The 20381-nt window shown below is 42.3% G+C and overlaps 1 protein-coding gene across 2 annotated transcripts in view; it reads left to right on the forward strand.

Annotated features, from left to right (window-relative positions):
- Positions 1-20381, forward strand: part of LOC138266930 (kinesin-like protein KIF1C) — a 272097-nt gene that overhangs the window by 177026 nt on the left and 74690 nt on the right. For both annotated transcript variants that reach the window (XM_069215707.1, XM_069215708.1), the window contains exons 8-12: positions 116-193; positions 3228-3293; positions 8055-8130; positions 14105-14183; positions 16127-16272. In XM_069215707.1, coding sequence (XP_069071808.1) covers positions 116-193; positions 3228-3293; positions 8055-8130; positions 14105-14183; positions 16127-16272 — 445 coding nt within the window. The remainder of the gene's footprint in view (positions 1-115; positions 194-3227; positions 3294-8054; positions 8131-14104; positions 14184-16126; positions 16273-20381) is intronic.

The following is a 20381-nucleotide window of genomic DNA, read 5'->3' on the forward strand; positions in this document are numbered from 1 at the left end:
ACAGGAAAAAAGGTACGTACATCTGGCCCTTGGAGAGTTAACCTTTCATAATGTACAGTGTCCAAAATGACCTTGACTGATGCACATGTTTTTTTTTTTTTCCCTTCTTGAACAGGTCAGTAAAATAAGTCTGGTGGATTTGGCAGGAAGTGAAAGAGCTGACTCTTCTGGTGCCAAGGGAGTGAGGTTAAAGGTAACTTGCTTTATTTAACCTTTATATGTAACTTGTATTTCTGCCAGCGATGGTATGATGTTTAAACCCATGTTCTAGAAGTAACACTTCAAATAACATTTGTGAACTCTTTAATCTTTCCCCCAACCCCCTTTTAGTATGTGCCTCTTTCTGGACTGTAATGTAACCCTGCCCAGAGTAATCAACCACATGTGAAGTTGTGATCCTGATGTTTTACTCACTCTGCTAACCTGTTAACATGTTGTATGTGCTGAATCTTAGGCCTGTTCATGTTAACACCAACCTGTTCGGTGACCTGGAGGGGTTTAACAAGTGTGCCCTATTTTATCACCATGGGTTTTATTGTCCATGTCCTGGGATGTTGACTCGAAGTGTGGTGGCAGTCTAATGATTTTTGTGACGTCCTGAGTAGACATGTTTTCTGTGTCAAGAGAGGAGTTCAGTCTTATAGCTTCACTTCTGTAAAGTTCCGCTTTCATGTACCACCCAGATCCTTGCACTGACCTTCTGTGCATATGTTGCCTTAGGCTATGTGTAGTGGATGTGTGAGATGCAAGTATGCTTGTTGGAACTAGTGGGATCCAGTTTGGATTGCGCCAGGGTAGCATGAACCAAGATGGAGTGTGGATACAGCATTCCCAGTCCGTGGGAAGTGTATTTGATACATTCCTGTGGCTGGAGACCCAGACAATGAAGTGAGAGAGGATGGAGGCCGGGCCACCTTTTAACAATTCCATGATGGCCGTTTAGCAGGCCTTTGCAGATTAGATTTTCCTGAACACTTTTATGTGTTGGATGATGGAGGGGAGGCAGTGAGTCTGCAGAATCTGGTGTTAAGGGTGAAGACGTTCTAGGCAAGGTCCCAGGTGGCTGCTACAGGCAGGCTAATGAGACACTCCATTGTTCCCATATTTTGAATGATGCTGATTGGTGCCAGCAGTATAATTTTCGACCAAAACCATTGAATATGGTTCCAGTATCACTTTCTTCTTCACCAAAGAAGGAAGTGCTCAGAGAACTGCTGTGAAAGGGCTGGCGTCTGCGTTATAGCCATCCTCCCAGAGATGAAGGGACATCCCATGAAATCTGTGCAGCTATCTGGAGAAGCTGCCTAGAATCCTGCCTGGTCAGAGAGGAATTAACAGTACCTGGTCCTAAAGGCGGAGAAACTGTCCAGGAGGATAAGCCAAGCTGTGTTCCCCGGTGGGACTAGCAAGCCAAACAAGCCAACGACCACAGGGGGTAAAGACAGTGCTGGACTTAGCCGTGATTGGTTGTCTGGCCTCCCAGAACTTGGTTCTTCTGATGAGCTTTGTGAACAAACTAAAACTGAACTAATAATTCACCTTCTGGGAAACCTGCAGTGTGCCTAAAGGATTTGTGCTGGCATGTCTTGATATGTGATATAATCAAATAAGAGGCACCCTGTATTCCAAAGAACATGGGTAACTAAATACAAAATGCACAATTGTCTTTCTAGGAAATAAGATTATTTTCAAAAAATGATTGTATGGTTATGGGATACACAAGAGTGACTTTGTGAAAGAAATATATAAACTAGACACAGTTATTACTTTCATAAAGATATTGTATATTTGAGAGCATATACAGATTAATTTATATGTTTATATGATTGTCAATGACTCCAAATTGGAGAATTTACACAGATCGATCCGTTAAAAGAAGACAATTAGGTGCTCCAAGATACAATGCAGAAATAAGTGAAAAGATAAAGTGCCACGACAAATAACACATGTGCATGAAAAACAACAAATATAGATAGTTGGCATGAATAATTAGGTCAAGTCCAAGTACAGAACTCCATGGAAACAATCAAAAGGGTGATGAAATGTTCCCAATGTCCAATATGTTATAGTCAGGGTTTTCTTGACACAGAAAGTTTCGACCCCAAATATTATAACTTTGCCGGGGTCTTCATCAGGACTAAAGATATCGAGTAAACATCAATCCAGAATTCATCTGGGTTTACAATTTCTCACGTAGCTCAGTTTAAGATTTCTTTGCTCTGGTACGTTGACAACTGTGCAGTGGTGACCTCCTGCTTTGTGTACTCAGACGCAAAGCAATCTTGAACTGAGATATATGAGAAGTTGTAAGCCCAGATTAATTCCAGTCGCACACTTACAATGTCATGAATGACTGTTATCAGCTGTGCCCTGAAGAAGTCGCTATGTTTATCGACGAAACGCATTGGCTGTGTTCATCCTTTTATCTCTGAATACAGGCAAGAAGTAATGAATAGACTTCTCTATAATGCTTGTTCCGTGATGTTTTGAATCTGTTGTTGTTTTCTCTAAATGTTGGACAGACTTAGATGCTTCTCCCACATTTGGTGTTAATTGTATGTACCGTGGTATTTTTTTAGGGTTGGCCCCAGGAGTGAGCACCTTTTATTTTGATTTAGAACGTGGGCACTCAATGGAGTGTGTTAACCTTGTACTACAACCATCATTCTGATATTTTTAGAGCATTGTCAAAGCATCTAGGTTTCACAAGCAAGATCTGTTTGTTTAGCCAGTGTTTGTTTTAACATATAGTACATCCTTCATGTGAGAAATGTCCCTGGAGCTTGTGAGATTCATGGGATATAGATTTTAGAATCTCTGGTTAGAATTTGCCTCTATTGTTTGAAATTGTCTTTTCTAGTGATATTTTCCTGAACTTTGTGGAAGACCCTGGGGCCTGTTTTGGAGCCACATGTGGAATAAGAATGTTATTCACTTGCCCAAGGAATTGGTGCATTGTTCCTGCTGTTCATGCAGTTTACACATTAGACACCCAGATATGCAGTGGGGCTAGTATGCAGCTATGTGCTGTAAATGTTACGTAGCTGCATGTGCTGCAGTCCCCCTCCCACCTGGTTATCTCTGAAGAGAATCCTAAGTGTTCACCTAAGCTGCAATGTGTAAGATCCTCACAGATGTCTCAACTGTTCCATTTGTAAGATACTTGTTAAATGCTTTGTTCAAACGCTTCCTGTTTCCTACCTTCATCTAGCTTTTGTTTTTTCTAGGAAGGAGCAAACATCAACAAATCGTTGACTACTCTAGGAAAAGTTATTTCTGCTCTGGCTGAGATGGTGAGTACCATGTTGGTTCCATTTTCCTCTGATTAGTGTTTTTTTGAGCAGTGGAACCAAGTAGGTGTAGCTCTGGTTCAGCCTGGGAGGTTCCCATTGTTTCCAGTCAACAGCTATTAGTTCCTAAGCAGCTGTCATCAATTGCTGGACCAGTATTGTATTATTTTTGTTTATGTCCTTAAGTCCCAGCAACACTCCCTCAGGTGCTTTTGAATTGAGAAGCTAATTATCTGCTTAATCTACTTAAGAATTGTGCTCCAAAAATGTTGCAGTTTGCTATAGGACCAACATTTATGCGAGGTGATGTCAACTTCCCTACCACAACTCTTAACTTTGATCCTGCGTTCCCAGACAGATGCGTTTCAGGTGCTGCGGGGTGTACATCAATGTAGATCTTCGTCCTCTGCTAGTGACATTTTTGTAAGACTTTCCACAGCTTCTCCCAGTATTTGCCACTTATTTCTCGTCCCACTAGTGCCCATTGTTTTCCGAAAGCCCCATGCCCCCCCAATCTTCCAGAGTTTTAGAGGTTCGTTAAAAACCCTCAGTATTCGTGGCTATTTTTCAAAGTCTGCCGGGCCCTGCATGCACCCTCACTCCCCCCAGTGCTTGACCCAGTGACTTAGCTGGACATATACTAGTTGGTCTTGCTAAGTGTCTTTAAAGACTACCATACTTTGTATGAATGATTTAATCAACACTTTGTGAAATAATTGGCTTATAATTAGGCAGTCCCCTTCCTGCCACCTGTGAAATATCTTCCACTGTGTAGCCAGTGTGAAGCCTGGGTTTTAATTGATTGGTGTAAAGGGTCATGGCTATGTTGTTAGTCCCAGTTTAGTGCTTACTGCATCCCAAGTATTCATGATTGTTCGGCGTATGTCACTTGAATGTGCATTCTTAGGTCTTATATATTTTGGTGGCCAATGAACATCCTTAGTGTCTCATAATGCTTCTTTTCAGGGATTGTCCTGAAAATAGAGTACAATTAAACTTTTCCTCAGGTTGTTTGACCTATGTACAGGCCAATCTTGCTGTTTCCAGCCATTGCCAAAATAATGGAAAAATGACTCGCCCACCTGGCAGCCATTATATGCACTTGCTAAGGTAGGACTTTCTTCTGTCCCTACCCTCTTTGTAGGTTGTGTAGAGTTTCTTGCTACAAAGTGTCTCTGGGTGAACACTTTTCCCTTACAAGTAACTCACTCCCTTGGTATTCCAATAAAGGCTTCCTCCTTACTGAAGCAGTCATTGTGAGTAAATCACGGCATGCTTTCTCTTCTGACATGCCAAGACCAGCAAGCCTTTGTGACAAAAGTAAGAGCTCTCTCCACCAGAGGCGAAGCCACCAAGGCTCCACTACTTATGGGAGCACCTCTTAAGGATAGCTCTAAGATTGCGGCCCTCCCCCATACTCTAAGCACTACAGTTTTGACCTTCATTCAAGATCTGAAGGAGCTGCGTAACTGGGGTAATTCAGGTGAGGGCTTTTTTAAATACATTTTCACATATACACTGTTTATCTAACTTCCTTGGCAATTGTTATTCACTCATGTGACTATGTGAAAGATCCAGTTCTGTAGAAGAAAGTTACTCGCCTTCAGCTAGAGTTCTCCAGTGTTGATATCTTCATGGTTTCACATGTGACCTTCCCTCCTTCGTCCTAATGAGGTTATAAAAAAATCCTTCTCTTGATGACCTTTGACAACCTGACATTAATGCTTCTGTGGTTATTCGGTGTCCTGAATCTCTCTATCTCATCGGCTCTTCTTTGGGTCACAGATTGAGGGGTACAGATAGCGTAGTCGATGGCCCTCTCCTTGGCATTGGAGTGTACCTATAAACTGCTGTGTTAGCATTGTCTCACGAGGGTTCCAAGCCTAATAAGGGCAAATGTTCAGACATGGGAATCCGTAAAAGATAAATTCCAGCACTGGTGTTACAAGTAAGTAACTTTTTCTTCCTTTTCATAGCACAAGTCCTACCTTTTGATCTGTCGTCATGGTGATTCTCACAATTGCATGGCTTATGTCTAAGGTGTTGGTTTTCAGTGTTGTAGAGGCGATGGTGTTCTGCTGTATCCATGCAACAGCATGATGAGGTGTAAATGTTTCTTTTGTCCTTTGTATTTCAATTGCTGCATTCTTGGACGTGATTTCTAATTGCAAGATGTAAGTACAGTTGTCTCTCCTTTGTTATACTTCTAAAATAAATGTTGGTAATGGATAAATACTCATTATATGGCACAAGGGTTGTGATCATGTTGTCATCATAAAAGTGAAGCTTAGTAGTCAATAAATATTTAAAGCAAGCAGCAAAGGATGCGGCACAGTGACGTTCTCTGATGATGTAAACACTACTTAATGCTGGTGCTTCGTTAGCCAGCCCAGTAGTTTGTGTGTTTGTAGGTGCTAAAGATGACACAGTCCGCTCAGTGGGTGACTGGTAGAGGTTCATCCTTAGCCCTTGAGGCCTCATTTACTAAAAGCACTGTAATTGATGTACATATTGCAGTTGAGGTAATATCTGTATCGCTCTTTATTCTCTCTGCAGATTCCAAGCCTCTTAACTTCTCCTGTCAGCAGATAGGGTCCTTAACTGTTCAGTGCATCAGAGTGCAAGTGCCACTTTCAGGGTCCTGAGCACTAGAGGTGCAGGTTTTCCTGTTGGTTGGAGTCTTTTCTTCTGTAATTGATCAGAGGCTTTTCAGCCACCTATGCTTTATTGCAGACAACAGTTAAAGTTGGTCTTTCGTAGTTGTTCCCTTTGTAACAACTGCATCCTGGTAACCAGCCACGCTCTGTCTTGCAATTAGTAGATCGGTGAAACAAAAATTGGCTTCTACAAGCATTACATCACAGGTTTGTGTGTTTTTATTTTAATAGGTTGAGTTTGGCTGAAGATTAGCTAAGATGATTGAGGTTGGTAATACATTTCTTGTTAATATGGGAAGCCACTCAAAGCTGCTATCACAGTTTTCCATACAAGTCCTTAATATCAGGAAATGGGTTATAGATCCCTCCTCCAACTGATAGAGATGCATTTCTCTTGTCACTTTGTTCTTAGTATCCTGAAGTGAAGTTTCGGCATTTTGCGTTGGTGTGAACACTTACATTTTTTTAGTTGACGAGTGAGTAAATATTGAGTCTTCTGGGCACTGAGAAAGTTCATGCTTATTAGCACCCAGGAATGTTTCAGGGTCAGAGTGATGCTTGACTACCCCCCTCCCTGGAGTTGAAGGTCTTGTACTGAGAGTTCCTTACCTCTGCAGTAACTGGGAGCTCCCAGTGAAATCAGCATTATTTCTATAAGAGCCGATAAAGAAACTGTCTCTAAGTCCTCTGTTACTTCCAGAGTCAACAAGTCATACTAGCTATTTTGTAACCTCCTTATATTTTTAGCATCTCAGCTCATAACTTACACTTTTTAAGAAAGTAAAAAGAAAAAAGAAATAGCTGTTTGTGTGTCTGAAAAGAAAGAATTTGCAAATTATTGTCAATAGTTATTGTCTTAGAACATTTTCTTGGTTCTTATCTCAGCATGACCCTAGCCTGTGCATTTTGTCATTCTCGGTAGCCCCTTCCTCTCTCTGTGCCTGACAGTAAATATGTGTAATGTTTTAATACTGTGTACTACGTGTGGAGTGACGTCTGGCAATGTGCGATTCACATGTTCCTGCAACTCCATCCTTACTCATCTGTTACCTGTTTTTTTTTTTTTGTTTTTTTTTACTTATTTAAGCTCAAACCTAAGCCATACTTTGCTCTTTAAAGGGTTGTGCTGCTAGGTCTAGCTTATATTGAATGCCTGAAATAAAATACTTGTATAACAAATATTGTTAATTTATTGTGATTGAATGTGTAGTAAAACACAATCCCCGGGGGTTGTTCAGACAACATAACAGTACTCAGTGATTCTGCAACAAAAGTGTTAATCCAGCAATAAAAGTACAAGGAGAAGAAGTGGGCACATGAATTCACAAGTACTCAAACTTACTCCATTTATTGCTAAAGTTAAGAATTCTGAAAGTTAACACTATTTTGGCCACGACAGCCCGAGAACACTCGGAGCTGCTGAAGAATAGGCCTTGTTGTTCCTGTTCCTTTTCAGCATTTTGGGATTCTTCTGCACATTACATGTGAAGTTTGTTGGAATAGCTATGCTCATTTTGCAGTTGACCAAGAAGAAACACTTGTTGACCTTGCGAGAAAAGGCGAATTCCTCACTGAGTTTGGCATTCATTAGTGCACTTTGTGGAGTATTCGCTACTTGTAATTGGAAATTCTACTATGGGAGTGACAAAGTAACTTTAAAGTATACACTCTCAAGATGCAGCCCTATACTGGCGTTATTTATGCTGGCCGGGCAGTGTAAATTATGGGTGTCTGAATTAAGAGTGGGCTGTCCCACGGTAGCTTTATGGGTAAGTAATTTGACTGTATAGTAGATAGTTGTAATACCTTGCACATCCTCTGGTGTTTATCACTTCCTCACACAGTGGGTCGGTAAAACAGATTGTTTGTCTCTCAACACCTCTTAAATACTGAACTAACGTTAGGACATGACATTGCTTTAAGGCTTACAAGGGAAAACCCATTACCAGGCTTCATGTTTATTTCATTTTAAATGTAATTATGGCTGGAGTTGTCAGTGAAGCAGAACTGCAGGTTGGAGTAGTGTGAGGTGGTGTTTTGGTGAAGTATGATAAATTAAAGTTTTACTAATACAGACTCATGCCCGCCTGTACATTTCTGATTCCAGCAAAATAAGAAGAAAAAGTCTGATTTCATCCCTTACCGAGACTCTGCGCTGACCTGGCTCCTCAAGGAGAACTTGGGTAATTATGGGATCATATTATACCTGCTCTTTTTTACCTTGCTATGTGGAGGAAGCTGACGACTTGTCTGTGGAAAAAACTGCATTTCAAGATGAGTAATGTTTACTGGATATTAGGATGAGTATTTTCTCCCACTGTTTTCTGTGGATAATTGACAACTTTTACATATTTGTTTGCTTTTTAACATAGAAGTCGTGCAAACAGTACAATAACTGCGGTCATATATGGGATTCCAGAACTAGTTTCAAATTCTATATTGTGCATTTCTATTACAATTCAGTTTGAAGACTTAGTAAAAAAAAAAGTGACATTTCTGTCTTTGTTTTTAGAAAGAAGCCAAACAAACCAAACCAGTCCTAAATTGTACTTTTGACTCAAAATATACAGATAAAGTGGGAGTGAAAAAGCTCAAAGCCTTGGCTGTCAGAGTTTGAGAGTTGAGCATTAAAATGATTCCAAACTCCAGGTGTTGTAAGGCCATATTACAGGAGTTAAATTTGTACTACAAAATATGAGTTATTTAAAAGAATGACTTTTTGATACTGTGATTATACTGGATTTCAGAACTAAGTTACTGGGTAACCTAAGGAGGGCTGTTTACCTCGGAATCCTATGGGGTTTTATTCACAGTATGTCTAATGTGGCTTGACAAGCTAGGATTGAAATGGGAGCAAATCGTTTTTGTAGTTTTGTTTTTGAAACCTAAAATTTCATTTTGTTTAATAAACAGATCTAAACAGATTCTAGTAATACTGGGAAATGTGAAATCTGTCAAAAGAAGACTTGGAGGAGGCAGAGGAGCAGGACAACAGTGTATTCTGTTCTGCCCTTGAAAGGACGAGCTATAACTATCCACATCACTTTTCAGACTTGCCCTAACTTTAGCTCAGTGCCTACCAATACCTTTCTCTGAGTCAAAACTCCACCCGTATTGTACGTTGATGGCGCGTACATCATTATAAGAACATTGGGTTATGGAGCAGTATCAGCGACAAATCTCCCTTTCTTCACCCAAAGGATCCCTCCGTTGAGGAGCATGGACACATTCTAAGGATTCAATTTGACACACACTCCTCTTGCAGTGCAACCAACACCTAGTGCATCTGAAATGAGAACAGCCTTGTTAGGCAAATGTACCCTCAAACACAGAAGGAACTGGATCTGCAAACACAGACACAAGATATGAGTCCCTTTTATGATTGCTTGAAGATGAACACCCCAGGGCTCAACGCCAGGTAAGCAACCACGAAAGGAAGCTACCTCAAGGGGCCATGCTAATATTGTTAGCCCTGTTGAAGATAGCCAATAGAAAGAAAAATCACGGGGGATGAACATGTGCATCTGTGTGAACATACTGGAAGGAGTATGTTTTCGGAAAATTACTTTTACTGCTCCCCAATGCTGATTTACCAGACACGGTCACATATTCAGATTGGGGGTGCTTATTAGTACAGATTCTAGATTCCCTTCCCCTTCTCCTCCACCCCCCTTCAGCCCCCCCACCCCTCTCACCCCCAACTCCTCCAGTAGAAGACATGATCTTTTTCCATGACGTTGCAAATACAGCAGCGAAAAAGCAGAATATTGATGATCTACCTCCAGCAGCACAGAGTGCATTGTATTTCGGTGGCTTGAATGGAAGTCGCGATGAAGGATAGGGACCCCACGGCTGTTGAGGCCTATGTTACACATTTTACTTGACAAGAAGCAAGAAAAATAATGACTCCCACATATCACGCCCTCTTTTTTGAGGGAAAACCACCTGGTTTGGGTTCTGAGATCATATTCGGCGGAGAGGTACGTGTTTCGATGGGTGAAAATGGAGAAACTGGCAGTGGGAAGTGTTAAGAGTGGTAGACATGTTTTTGAGAAAACAAATATTAATGATGAAAACAAATTTTGTTGAAGATAACCCAAGGAGGCAGTCATCATGGAGGGCAAAAAAGTTCCTAAAAGATGAGCTGATCTTTAGGTTTATGTAATAGAATAGTTGTGGCCTGTGTCTCTGAGCTCTGGTGACAATATCCGTAGTCTTTACAGCACCAGTACCTTTAGCTTTTTGCACCAAAGCCACTCATTGACTCTTACTACAAACCAACATTGCACTTAGCTCAAAGCATCAGAACGTTCATAAACCACCGGGTGGGAGGGGGAGGACCATCTCCAGCTCCCACCAGGATCCAAGGGCGAACATCCAAGCACAGGACCTCAAATCTGACATTCCTGATCTTGTTTTGGAATTGGTTGGGCTTACAGTCCTCGAGTAGTTTCACCTGCAGGAGCTTTAAATGAGTCTTAGGCCTCCTGGACACTCAAAGTCCTACGATTGAAGCCAATCGCATCGCTGTCCGTATTGCCACTGGAGCCAATGATTCCACCCGTCCTCATCAAGTTGACAACAGTCAAGGCTTGGGTGATCCTGACTGCACAAGAGTATCTACGTCAGTGGGGGCTCACTGACCACCTGCATCTCAGAATATCCACATGAGAAACTGTTGTGCAGAGATCTTATGTCCAACGTTATAACGTTCAGTTTGGCTCAGATGCTCTTGTAATATTGATATTTTAGATCTTCCACAAGATTGCTTTGCATTTTAAAAGAAACTAGACGCCCGTCAACCAGACCATCCTATGCTTTTGTGTGAAAGTTGTTTTGCATCTGATGTAGCAGGAAAAAGATGTTCCAGTAGGATGTTATCGGCCATATTTTCTTTATTTAGTGTACGCTGGGCTGTGATTTTCTTTGATAAAGGTATATCACACAGTTTTTGGAAATGCCACTTGTGCAAGTGTTAAGAGGTTACAGAAGCCTCTCCTAACTACAGAGTTCTTCTCGTGGCAAATTAATGTAGTGCTTTCCAAATCAGCGTGTCCTCCTTCTCCACTTACTCATAAGGTTATGTTACAACCTATTTCTTGGAAAGCAGCCTTCCTAGTAATCACTGCTGTAGCCTGTAGGGTTTGTGAAATTCAGACTTAATGCTGCAAGGATACTTATACCGTTTTTCTTAAAGATAACATAGTAATGAGAACTCTTCCTAGTTTTCTTCCTAATGTTGTCAGGCTTTCATGTCAGACTATTCCAGTGGATTTCCGTAAGCCCTCCTCTCCAACAGAGAGTACTTCAAATTATCTGTATGTTAAAATGATTACATATGGCCTCATTTTAACATGTTTAGATATTTTGAAACAGTCCCATTTCTTGTTTATCTTAATCTGCTTAATCAGTGAGAATAAGTCCTTGTTTTGCAGGCCAGGAGGCCATTGGGCAGGGAGTTAAACAGATGCTGCTTCATTTCTAAGAAACGTATCTATTTGAGGCATGTGTGGCTGTAGATGCCCATTCTTAGCACAATCATGCCATCTAGTGTTTGGTTCGGATGTGTGTAATTTGTTTTTCTTCGCAAAAAGTCTTTCGAGTCAGGAGGTAGTGTCGCTGTCTTTTCTGTCTGTCTTTCGGTTCAGTGATGGCAACTTCGTCGGGGTTTCTCGTATCGACCGCTGCCTTCATGGTCCCTCGCCTTTGGGGCACAGGGTCCATTCTTAGGAACCCCAACACACACACCATGTCCACTCGGTGATGGAATAGACACCTTTTCGATTCTGTCCTCGTTGTCACGCCAAACACCCCCGCACCGACGTTCACCAGGTGTGAAATCTGTACCTCTTCCCCGAGCACAACGAGACCAGCTACATGGCCTGCTGCTTCTTCAGGTCAAAGAAGACCCGTCTTGACCTTCAAGCGTGACAATTCTAGATGTCTTGAAGGAGCCTTGGCGACACACCAGACCTCTTTGGTCCTGAGGACCTGCAGGATGAACTACAGGTGCAAGTGTCGGCTGCAGAGGAGGGATCGTTCTCCCACTGACAATAGCTCCGACTCCGAGATGGAAGATTTTCCTCCAGCTCAACCAACTGTGACTACTGTGCCCCTCCGCCTCAACAACGACCCCAGTAGACCACCTCAAAGGGTCACCATCCAATTCCAGACAGGCCTAGGACCGTAGCTGGTCCACCACTGCCTTTGGGCCATGTGCGGCACCATCCAACTGTTTCGGATACGCACAACCCCAGCTCAGCACTGAAAAAATAATCGAGGCTGCTGACTGTCCTGCCTCGGAGCAGAGTCAACCTCTGGACCTGAGATCTTTGGCGTCAAACAGTGTCTGATATGGGTGTCAAAAGCAGCTGCTTTGGATCCGAAAACTTTGGCACTGAAGCCCTCTCTGTCGGAGCTGAAAACTCCCCGGCAAAGCAGCAGATAGGTTGGAGCCTGTGAAACGTGTGCTTCAAAGACAACAGGAGGAAACTGACTCAAAGGCACATTATGATCCACCCTGATACTGGATGGAGGTTGTGATGCTGGTTAGCGCTCAACAAGCTCTCATGCAAATTCTAATGGGTTCCTTCTACATCGAGGTGTATGAGTGACAGGGTGGGGTGTTTCATCCTAACCTCTACAATCTGCACTTTCATGTGTGGAGATTGAGTGGGTCAACTTAATGTTCTTGCAGAAATGAGGGCTGTCATATACTGTGGATGTTCATCTTGCTTACTCTCATCATATATGCTCCTTCACAAGCAAAGTTGTCTGATGTGCAGTTGTCTGGCTTATATTTGGCTCTTCAAGGGTTTGCTCTGGCCACAGTTAAACCCTGCCTGCCTTTCTCTGCATTTCCAAAAGAAAGGTCGCATACATTTCCCCCTGTTTCTTTTATTCCCGATTTTGAAACCTGAATCTGGTCTTGACTTTCCTTGTGTGTTAGTTTTTTGAGCTGCTTCGAACTGCACACTGGCTTCTTACAGTAGAAACGGTGCTCATCATTACAGTCCGCTTCCCATGACATGTCGCGCCGAGCTTCAGGCTTTGTTGAGCCACTCTCCCTACATGTCATTCTTGCCAGACAAGGTATTTCTTAGAACACACATGCCCTTTCTTATGAAAGTAGTCACCTTGTCATGTGTGGCCATGCTGCAGTGTGCTTCTGAGCTTCTTTTCTCCTACACGTCATCCATGAGTAGGGAAGTTCACAACAGCTGGACGGGTGTAGTGTCTGTAGCTTCACTGATATTGCAGTCTACATTGTGAACTTAGTCCCATTGATTTGTCCTCTGCATTAGAATGAGGTATTCCCTTGCCTAGAAGGATTCTCTAGAATCCCTTAAGACTTATTGTGCCAAAGCAAATGACGCGATTACAGATCTGGCAAGGTCTCTTCGGGTTCCGTCCTTACTCTTACCTGGTTTTCCTGCATTGATTCTTAGGTCTGCCAGGAGGGCGTTTTGCCTGTCAAGTCCATCAGTACTTCCTGGTGTCTTCAAGTCCTCAATCCCACCTCTTTTTGGTAGAGACTGCCTTTGTATTGATTCCAAAGTTGGGGATGAATTTATGGGTAAAAATCTGAAGGAGGAAGACTGGTGGCGACACACAAGAGTAGCTTCTATAAACTGCTGCAGCGGACACCAGTGGTGCCATCCTGTGGGCGTGGACATGCTGTGGAAGCTTTTCTTTTTGAGATCCAGGCTGGTGTTTGGGAGGATTCGAAAGGTGAGGTGTCTACCACAAATAGTATTATCGAAGGTAAGCAACTTATTCTTTTGTGCTTCTGGTTTAACAAGGGAGACGAGCAGGGGCACTAACCTCTTCAGCCAGTTCAGCGTGGCCATTATGCAGGCCGACCGCCCTCTATTTACTTAGAATTTATGTTGATATATGTTTGAATACAATGATTGCAGACGTTCTTTTTATAGTGTGCAGTTTTCCTTGTGTGCATTTTTCTACCAAAGTGAGGGAAATATTTTAAGAGTATAGTTACCGTTTTAAGTGCCAGTAGATTGCTTATAAGTGTATCAACTTGGTAGTAAAGTCTCACTGTTTACCATGTCGTTGGTCGTGGTTGAGTTATATGTCATACTTATTGTCATGTTATCCAACAAGGCACTCGTGATCATGCTTCCTGTTGTGTTGATTTAGGTGGAAACTCTCGCACTGCCATGATTGCTGCCCTAAGCCCGGCTGACATAAACTATGAAGAAACCTTGAGCACCCTTAGGTAATGAATGTAATATCTGTACAAATGGCTGCTACAGTTAGGCGTTTCTCTAACGCAAGATTACATTAGGTCCATGACTGTGGTTGTCCGGCTGGTGTCCCTGTGAGTGTGGTAATAACAATTTATAGAGCAGTCTTGTGTCCCGTCTCTAGCGTGACGTGAGTTGCTTCCATCCTCCTTTTCTTTCATTCTATCCACAAACCTCAAACCCCTTCCTGGCTACTCTTTGTCCTTGATGAAAAAAGTACACCTGCTTTCACTCTACCACCTTGTTTTCATTATAACTCTGTATGCAACAATGTCCTGATTATTCACAGCTTCCTCATCTGCGATTTTCAAATGCTCCAGTGCTATGTGTTATTACACTTACTACTACTACAGGTAAAATGTTTGTCAACTTTTCCACAGCTACCGCTCCAACTCAGGTCAAGGAATGTGAAAACGTAAATGCTATAATTCCACCTCATTACATTTATTTCACTTTCAAAGTGCACACTGGAAATGTAATTGATTCTAGGGACATGCATTATAAAGTAACAAAAGGAGAGAGGCATCATTGCACTGGATTAGAGAGGATGCGTGGTTACATAGGTTGCATAGAGCATGGAACGGTGCAAAGGCTGCACAATCACCATTACAGTGACCAGTTTCTGAGAGCACTTATGTAGCTAAAGTACAGCACAACATGCAAGGTGTGTATATAGAAACATATAAATGAAACACAAAATAAAATGCCTCGTGCAGTATGGTAGAGATACTTGAGTATTAACAGGTGGGGCTTGTGGCTCTGCCTGAACTGCATAAATGTTTGGGAGCTGCTGATGAGAAATAGCTACAGCCCTTATGCTTACTTCTGATTGTGGGCCTGATGACAAGACATTTTTCTGCTAAGCGCTAATTCTGTGTAAAATAGTATGTTACACGTTTGTGTTGCAAGTATTTGGGTGCTTTGCCTGCTAAACATTTTATATGTGAGTCCGAGAGTGTTGATTGCAACTGTGTTGGACCATGAGCCACATAAGACTTTCATGGAGGGCTGCGACAGATTCATGCTGTTTCAGTTCAAAAGTGAGTCTCTCAATTGATTTTCACTTATGTAGTCTTTTGATTTGAAAGTCCTACAAAGTCATTCCATGGTCTATTTTGAGTTAATAAAAGCGGACACCACCCTGTGTTACTTGGCAGGCGGGGGGTGGATAGGATTTTGATTTGGTGGAAGAGGGTTTTTACTGTTGCTCCACTTGCAGTGTTCATTTTAAAGTTTGCATCCCACAGCACATCTTATGTTTACTTAATGGATATGACTATCGACAGTTGGAAGATGTTGAACTATGAAACATGCTTCTGCATTGTAGGATCTTCATTGATAGTCAAAACCTTGAATAATTGTGTGCTGCCTGCCCCTGGGACACCTTCTTGAATAAATAAATAAATCTATATATAAATAAATATATATATATATATATACATACCGCATAACAAGAGTCCAAGATTGGGAAGGTTTTGTGCATGGTGGAGGCATTTTAATGAAGAAGGATAAATATGGTGTTACTTGAAAAATATTTGAGGATTCAGTCATGTTTCAAGTCAGATTGTCTAATGTCAACAAGGCAGACAGGCCCTCGTGGTGCAGCTTCTTGTGAGTAAACAATGATGCAAAATATTTATTTATTTATTTAATTACATATTTTCTTATAATTTTGTATACACGTATCCTTTGTGCGACTGATGTTTTTTCACTAATGGTTGGTTGAGTCTGATAAAATAATTTTAACAGTCTGAAGATATGGTGGACTTTGCCATTGCTTTGGAAATGAGGGCATAACCTCCATATGACGGTCAGACCTCAGGCATTATCTCATAATATTGCCCAGTTATAGGCGTGACCCCCCGAAAGATGAAGGGCGTGCTTTGTAGTTATGAGGTGTGTTAATTTGTTTCAGATATGCTGACAGAGCCAAACAAATTAAATGCAATGCCATTATCAATGAAGACCCCAACGCCCGGCTGATCAGGGAGCTGAAAGAGGAGGTAGCGCGGCTAAGAGACTTGCTTTTTAGTCAGGGACTCTCCACCGTAGCATTCACAGGTAAGCACCAATTCCTCTGCTGGATAAGGTGAAGGTTGGGGAGTGATGCTTATGGGGACACCTGTCCTGTTTCTCAATTTTAGGTGACTTGCAAATTTTAAGTACATTCTAAGGTACCTTGTGAGTTTTTTTGCCAAATGGCTGCTCTAACAAGCCAGTGAGTGATGAGATCTATGTCTTTAGTGGGAGAATGTATGGCTGAATCAAGCCAACTGCAATGACAGTACCACCTGGTGAGGAGGGTTTTTGAAGAGACTTGTTTCTTCATAAAGGCATATCTGCTCTTTGATTTTTCACATATTAATACACATTTCTAAGTCTAGTAAATTGTTGTGTTGGTTCTACACAGAGTTGCACAATATAATACCATACTAATGGCAGTTGCATGCTACAAATGTGATATAAAACATGAAATAAAACACTTTTCTTTATATGGTATATTGATATGCATTCTCATCTTGTTGGATGTTCTCAGCACATAGACACTTAATAGGCTACCAGTTCGCACACATCCTTGAAACTGGGGGAGGTATTCATATTGTGATGTGATCTCTATAAAACCATTCTTAATCTCCATGAATGTTGAAGATGTTCCTTTATTTCTCACACGGTCAAAGGACGTCTCTGAACTACGAGTAATGAAGTCGCCCTGATGCTATCTTTATCCTTTTCCGAGGCGAAAGACTTTGCTGCCAGGAGGCACCGTAATTTGCTTCAGTGTTGAGCCAGAAAGCCCGGAATAGGTCTAGTATTGTACCTCTGTATCCTGTATTTCACGTAGTTTGAAGATGAGGTTACACCTCCTGCCCTGCCAGACAGCACTTCAGCCACATGAGGACTGTGCATCCACTGTCTGAAACTATTGGTTCCACCTTCCATAACTTATTACAAAGCAGATGGAAGGCTGACCATCTCTAGAGAAAAAAAAACTGCAGCCACAAAAACAAAAAAATAGCACTACATGAAACCCATGGGTCAATAGTCAACGAGAAATATTCTTAACAGCACTGTTGCAGGATACAACAGCTATAAATAAAAGGCCCAGAAGAGAAAGTCATGCTCGAACAGTCCTTGATTTGTGACACAGGTCGCCATTGGTCGACACCAGCCCTTACAATTAGAGACTTTTCTGGCCTGCTGGAACTGTGGGAAATGTCCTGGTCGGCTACCATTGTTGGTATTGCAGTGTAGTCATGAAATCATCCATTGCTGTGTTTAAGTAGAGGATTTTGATCAGCCCTGACCATGCCCTGCATGTACACTGTTATTTCTTGCTTGCTTAAAACACAGCAGTTTGAGCTTTCATCACAATGACCAGACAGCTGTGTGCTGATTGACCAATTTTAGCATTTCCAGAGGTTACCATGACTGACTCCTCACCAGCTGTTTTGTTACATGGCTGTGCTGCACACAGCCAGAGGGAAGAAGCAAATACAGAGGTTGGTGCTTGACTAGCCTACTGATACAGCATGAGTCTCACACCTCCTACAGGCCTCTATTCCTGCGCTCACGGTTTTCGCGAGATGTGAAAGTAAGGTAAACGTGTGTCTCCAGTGTAGTCAACAATGGCTGATGAATTTACAGTTGTGGTAAGCAGCCTGTTTGAGTTGTGTGTGTACAGTACCACAAAACCCACCCCTCCTTCCCGAACTGCTCAGTACCCCCAAGAGCTGAACACTGGGGGATAGGGGCTGTTTCTGCCTGCAATGCCTGTGTGTGGCTGCCTTCCTGGTACAAACTGGAGCTCTTCTCCTGCACTGTTACGGTGTTCTGCTCTGCCTAGGACCAGTCAGACGTTCAGTAAGTTTCAACACTATTGCTCCAACCTATCCTTGGGGAAAGTACCAGTTGTTGCGCACCTCACTTGTAGTGAATAACATGCAACCTTGTTAAAGTCCCCAGTTTATAGAGCCAGGCAGAGAAGAGCAACTCAGGACTGGTTCCCTCGCAGGCACTGCCCTAAGCAGAGCTCTACACTGGATGCTGCATCTTTTTCTCTTATTTGTTCCTCATCCTTTCGTCTAATCAGAACTCACCGGTGTTTTTCTTGGCCAACTATACCATGTGGTTGACTTTTTTAATTGACATTTCCTTTGTTTAAAGGTTTTTCCTGCCAACCTCTCAAGGACAGAGACCAGGTGCGGGTAGGGTGAGGAAAGAGAGTACAGTAGACAGTGCTGAAGGAAGAGTAACTTAAGAACATCGGAAAAGAGAGCGAAAGAAACTGGAATGGCTCTTCTACTAAGTGATATTGGGTAAATTAGTCTTACTACACAGATTTACATATTGGTGAATTCTGAACTCACCCTGGCTATGTTGCTTTCTTTTCAGGGCATTGTAGATACTGTCCTGAATTTTATTTAGTGGCATGGTGCATTATGTACATGAGATTACCCTTCTAGTCTCAGAATAGCAGAACCATCATCTCACATTTGACTAGAAATTTCCAATGTAGTCAGTGTCAGATTTCTGAGCCTCTTTAATGCCCCCAGTTGGAACTGCGTATATAGTTGGGCAAGCGACTCATGAGAGTTACTGTATCACAAAGTCCCTCTCTTATTCCATCACTTGCCTGTAGGCACAGTCCACCTCCCATTAACCCTGGCACAAGAAGACGTAGAGTACTTCTGTCTTGAAAAGCAGCTGAAATGTGCAGGATTTTCAGGGTGCGGTTTCTCCTCCCCACTCTTCTCTTGAATCTCTACTGAGCCTGGATCTGCTGCTGGTTGATTCTCCTCCCTCTCTGCATCCCATGGTACTCTGGCATTCACAAACTCCTTGGTATCTTGATAGCAATATCTTCCGCTGGTACTGGAACCAACTTATTTATTACTCTCCTCTACAGAACTCTGAGTCATCTTCTCAATCGTTGTACCTTGCGTTTTCTCGACATTGCTTCCTTCTGCTTCTTTCCCTTGCGTTTTGGCAATTGTGACGTCCTCAAATCCATGTGAACCAGAAACTTCTGAAAGTGTCTTCTGGGTCACAATATACCTGTGACACCATAAGTGAAGTTTTGTAAACAATCTTACCACCTCCTGTGTGTGTTAAATTGTGCAGTCAGCTCCCCTTATTATGATAGATACTTCTTACTGCAGATTCCTCGCCGTTAAGAATCCCTCAGGAGGCTGCCTCCTAATCGTACCGTAGATGAATTGTGTTTAAACTTAAAAAAATGCCAGTGGGCTATCCACATTTATTGAGACAGAGCTAGGTTCTCCACTTTGACCTTCGCCGGAGAAAAGCGTGTCCTTCATTTGCAATGGTTGTCTCGAAGGCTGCTAAGACACTGACAGTACACATGGCAGTTTCCCGTTACTGAGAAGAAAACAAATGTATTGGCTGAAATTCTTGAGCGAGGGCTAGTTTGTGTGAACTGTTATTGCCTGCCAGTTAGTCAACCTCTGACGAAGCAAGATAGACTGGCTCCCAGGGACCCGCACGTTCTGACCATGCATCCTTCACTGCAGAACCTGATTGCTCAAGCTTCAAGAAGTACGTCCAGTCTGAGTTTATTTCCCTCTAGTCTCCAGATCGGGAATTGAAGAGACCTGATTCTTTCGGAAAGATACTTTCTTCGGGTTAGCCTAGCTCTAAGATCTATAAATGCAGTTTGTCTTTTGGGTATGTACGCTCACTCATTATGGGATGTGGCCAGCAACATCTTGCTGGCTGTCCGGAGGACCACAGGCCCTGATTGGCCCAATTGATACATGATGGTTAAGAGGTTTAGAAGCAGCCATGTATGTGCTGCAAGGAATTTGTATCTTTTTGCCCTGAGCTGTGCCCTCAAGGCAGAACTTTCTGCAATTTAAAATTACCACTTTTCATCCCTTCCCAAAAATACTGGGGGATATTATATTTTTGCCCCAGAAGATTCCAGGACTAGAGTTAGACTAGTAAATAAATTGCTCTTTCGCCAAATATTCTAAGACTATGGTTAGAATAATAAGTTTGTCTGTTAGAGTGTCTGCCACATCCACTACTGTTTTGAGCGGACAGTTCAGGGCAAGAAACACAAACTAGCGTTCTCCGGAATTACTTTCAGAGGAGCCGTCTCCTGTAATGATGCAGTAAGTCTTGCTTCTCTCATACAAGGGTGCCCTTGA

Source organism: Pleurodeles waltl, chromosome 12 (genome assembly GCF_031143425.1).
Source record: "Pleurodeles waltl isolate 20211129_DDA chromosome 12, aPleWal1.hap1.20221129, whole genome shotgun sequence".
NCBI classification, from domain to species: domain Eukaryota; kingdom Metazoa; phylum Chordata; class Amphibia; order Caudata; family Salamandridae; genus Pleurodeles; species Pleurodeles waltl.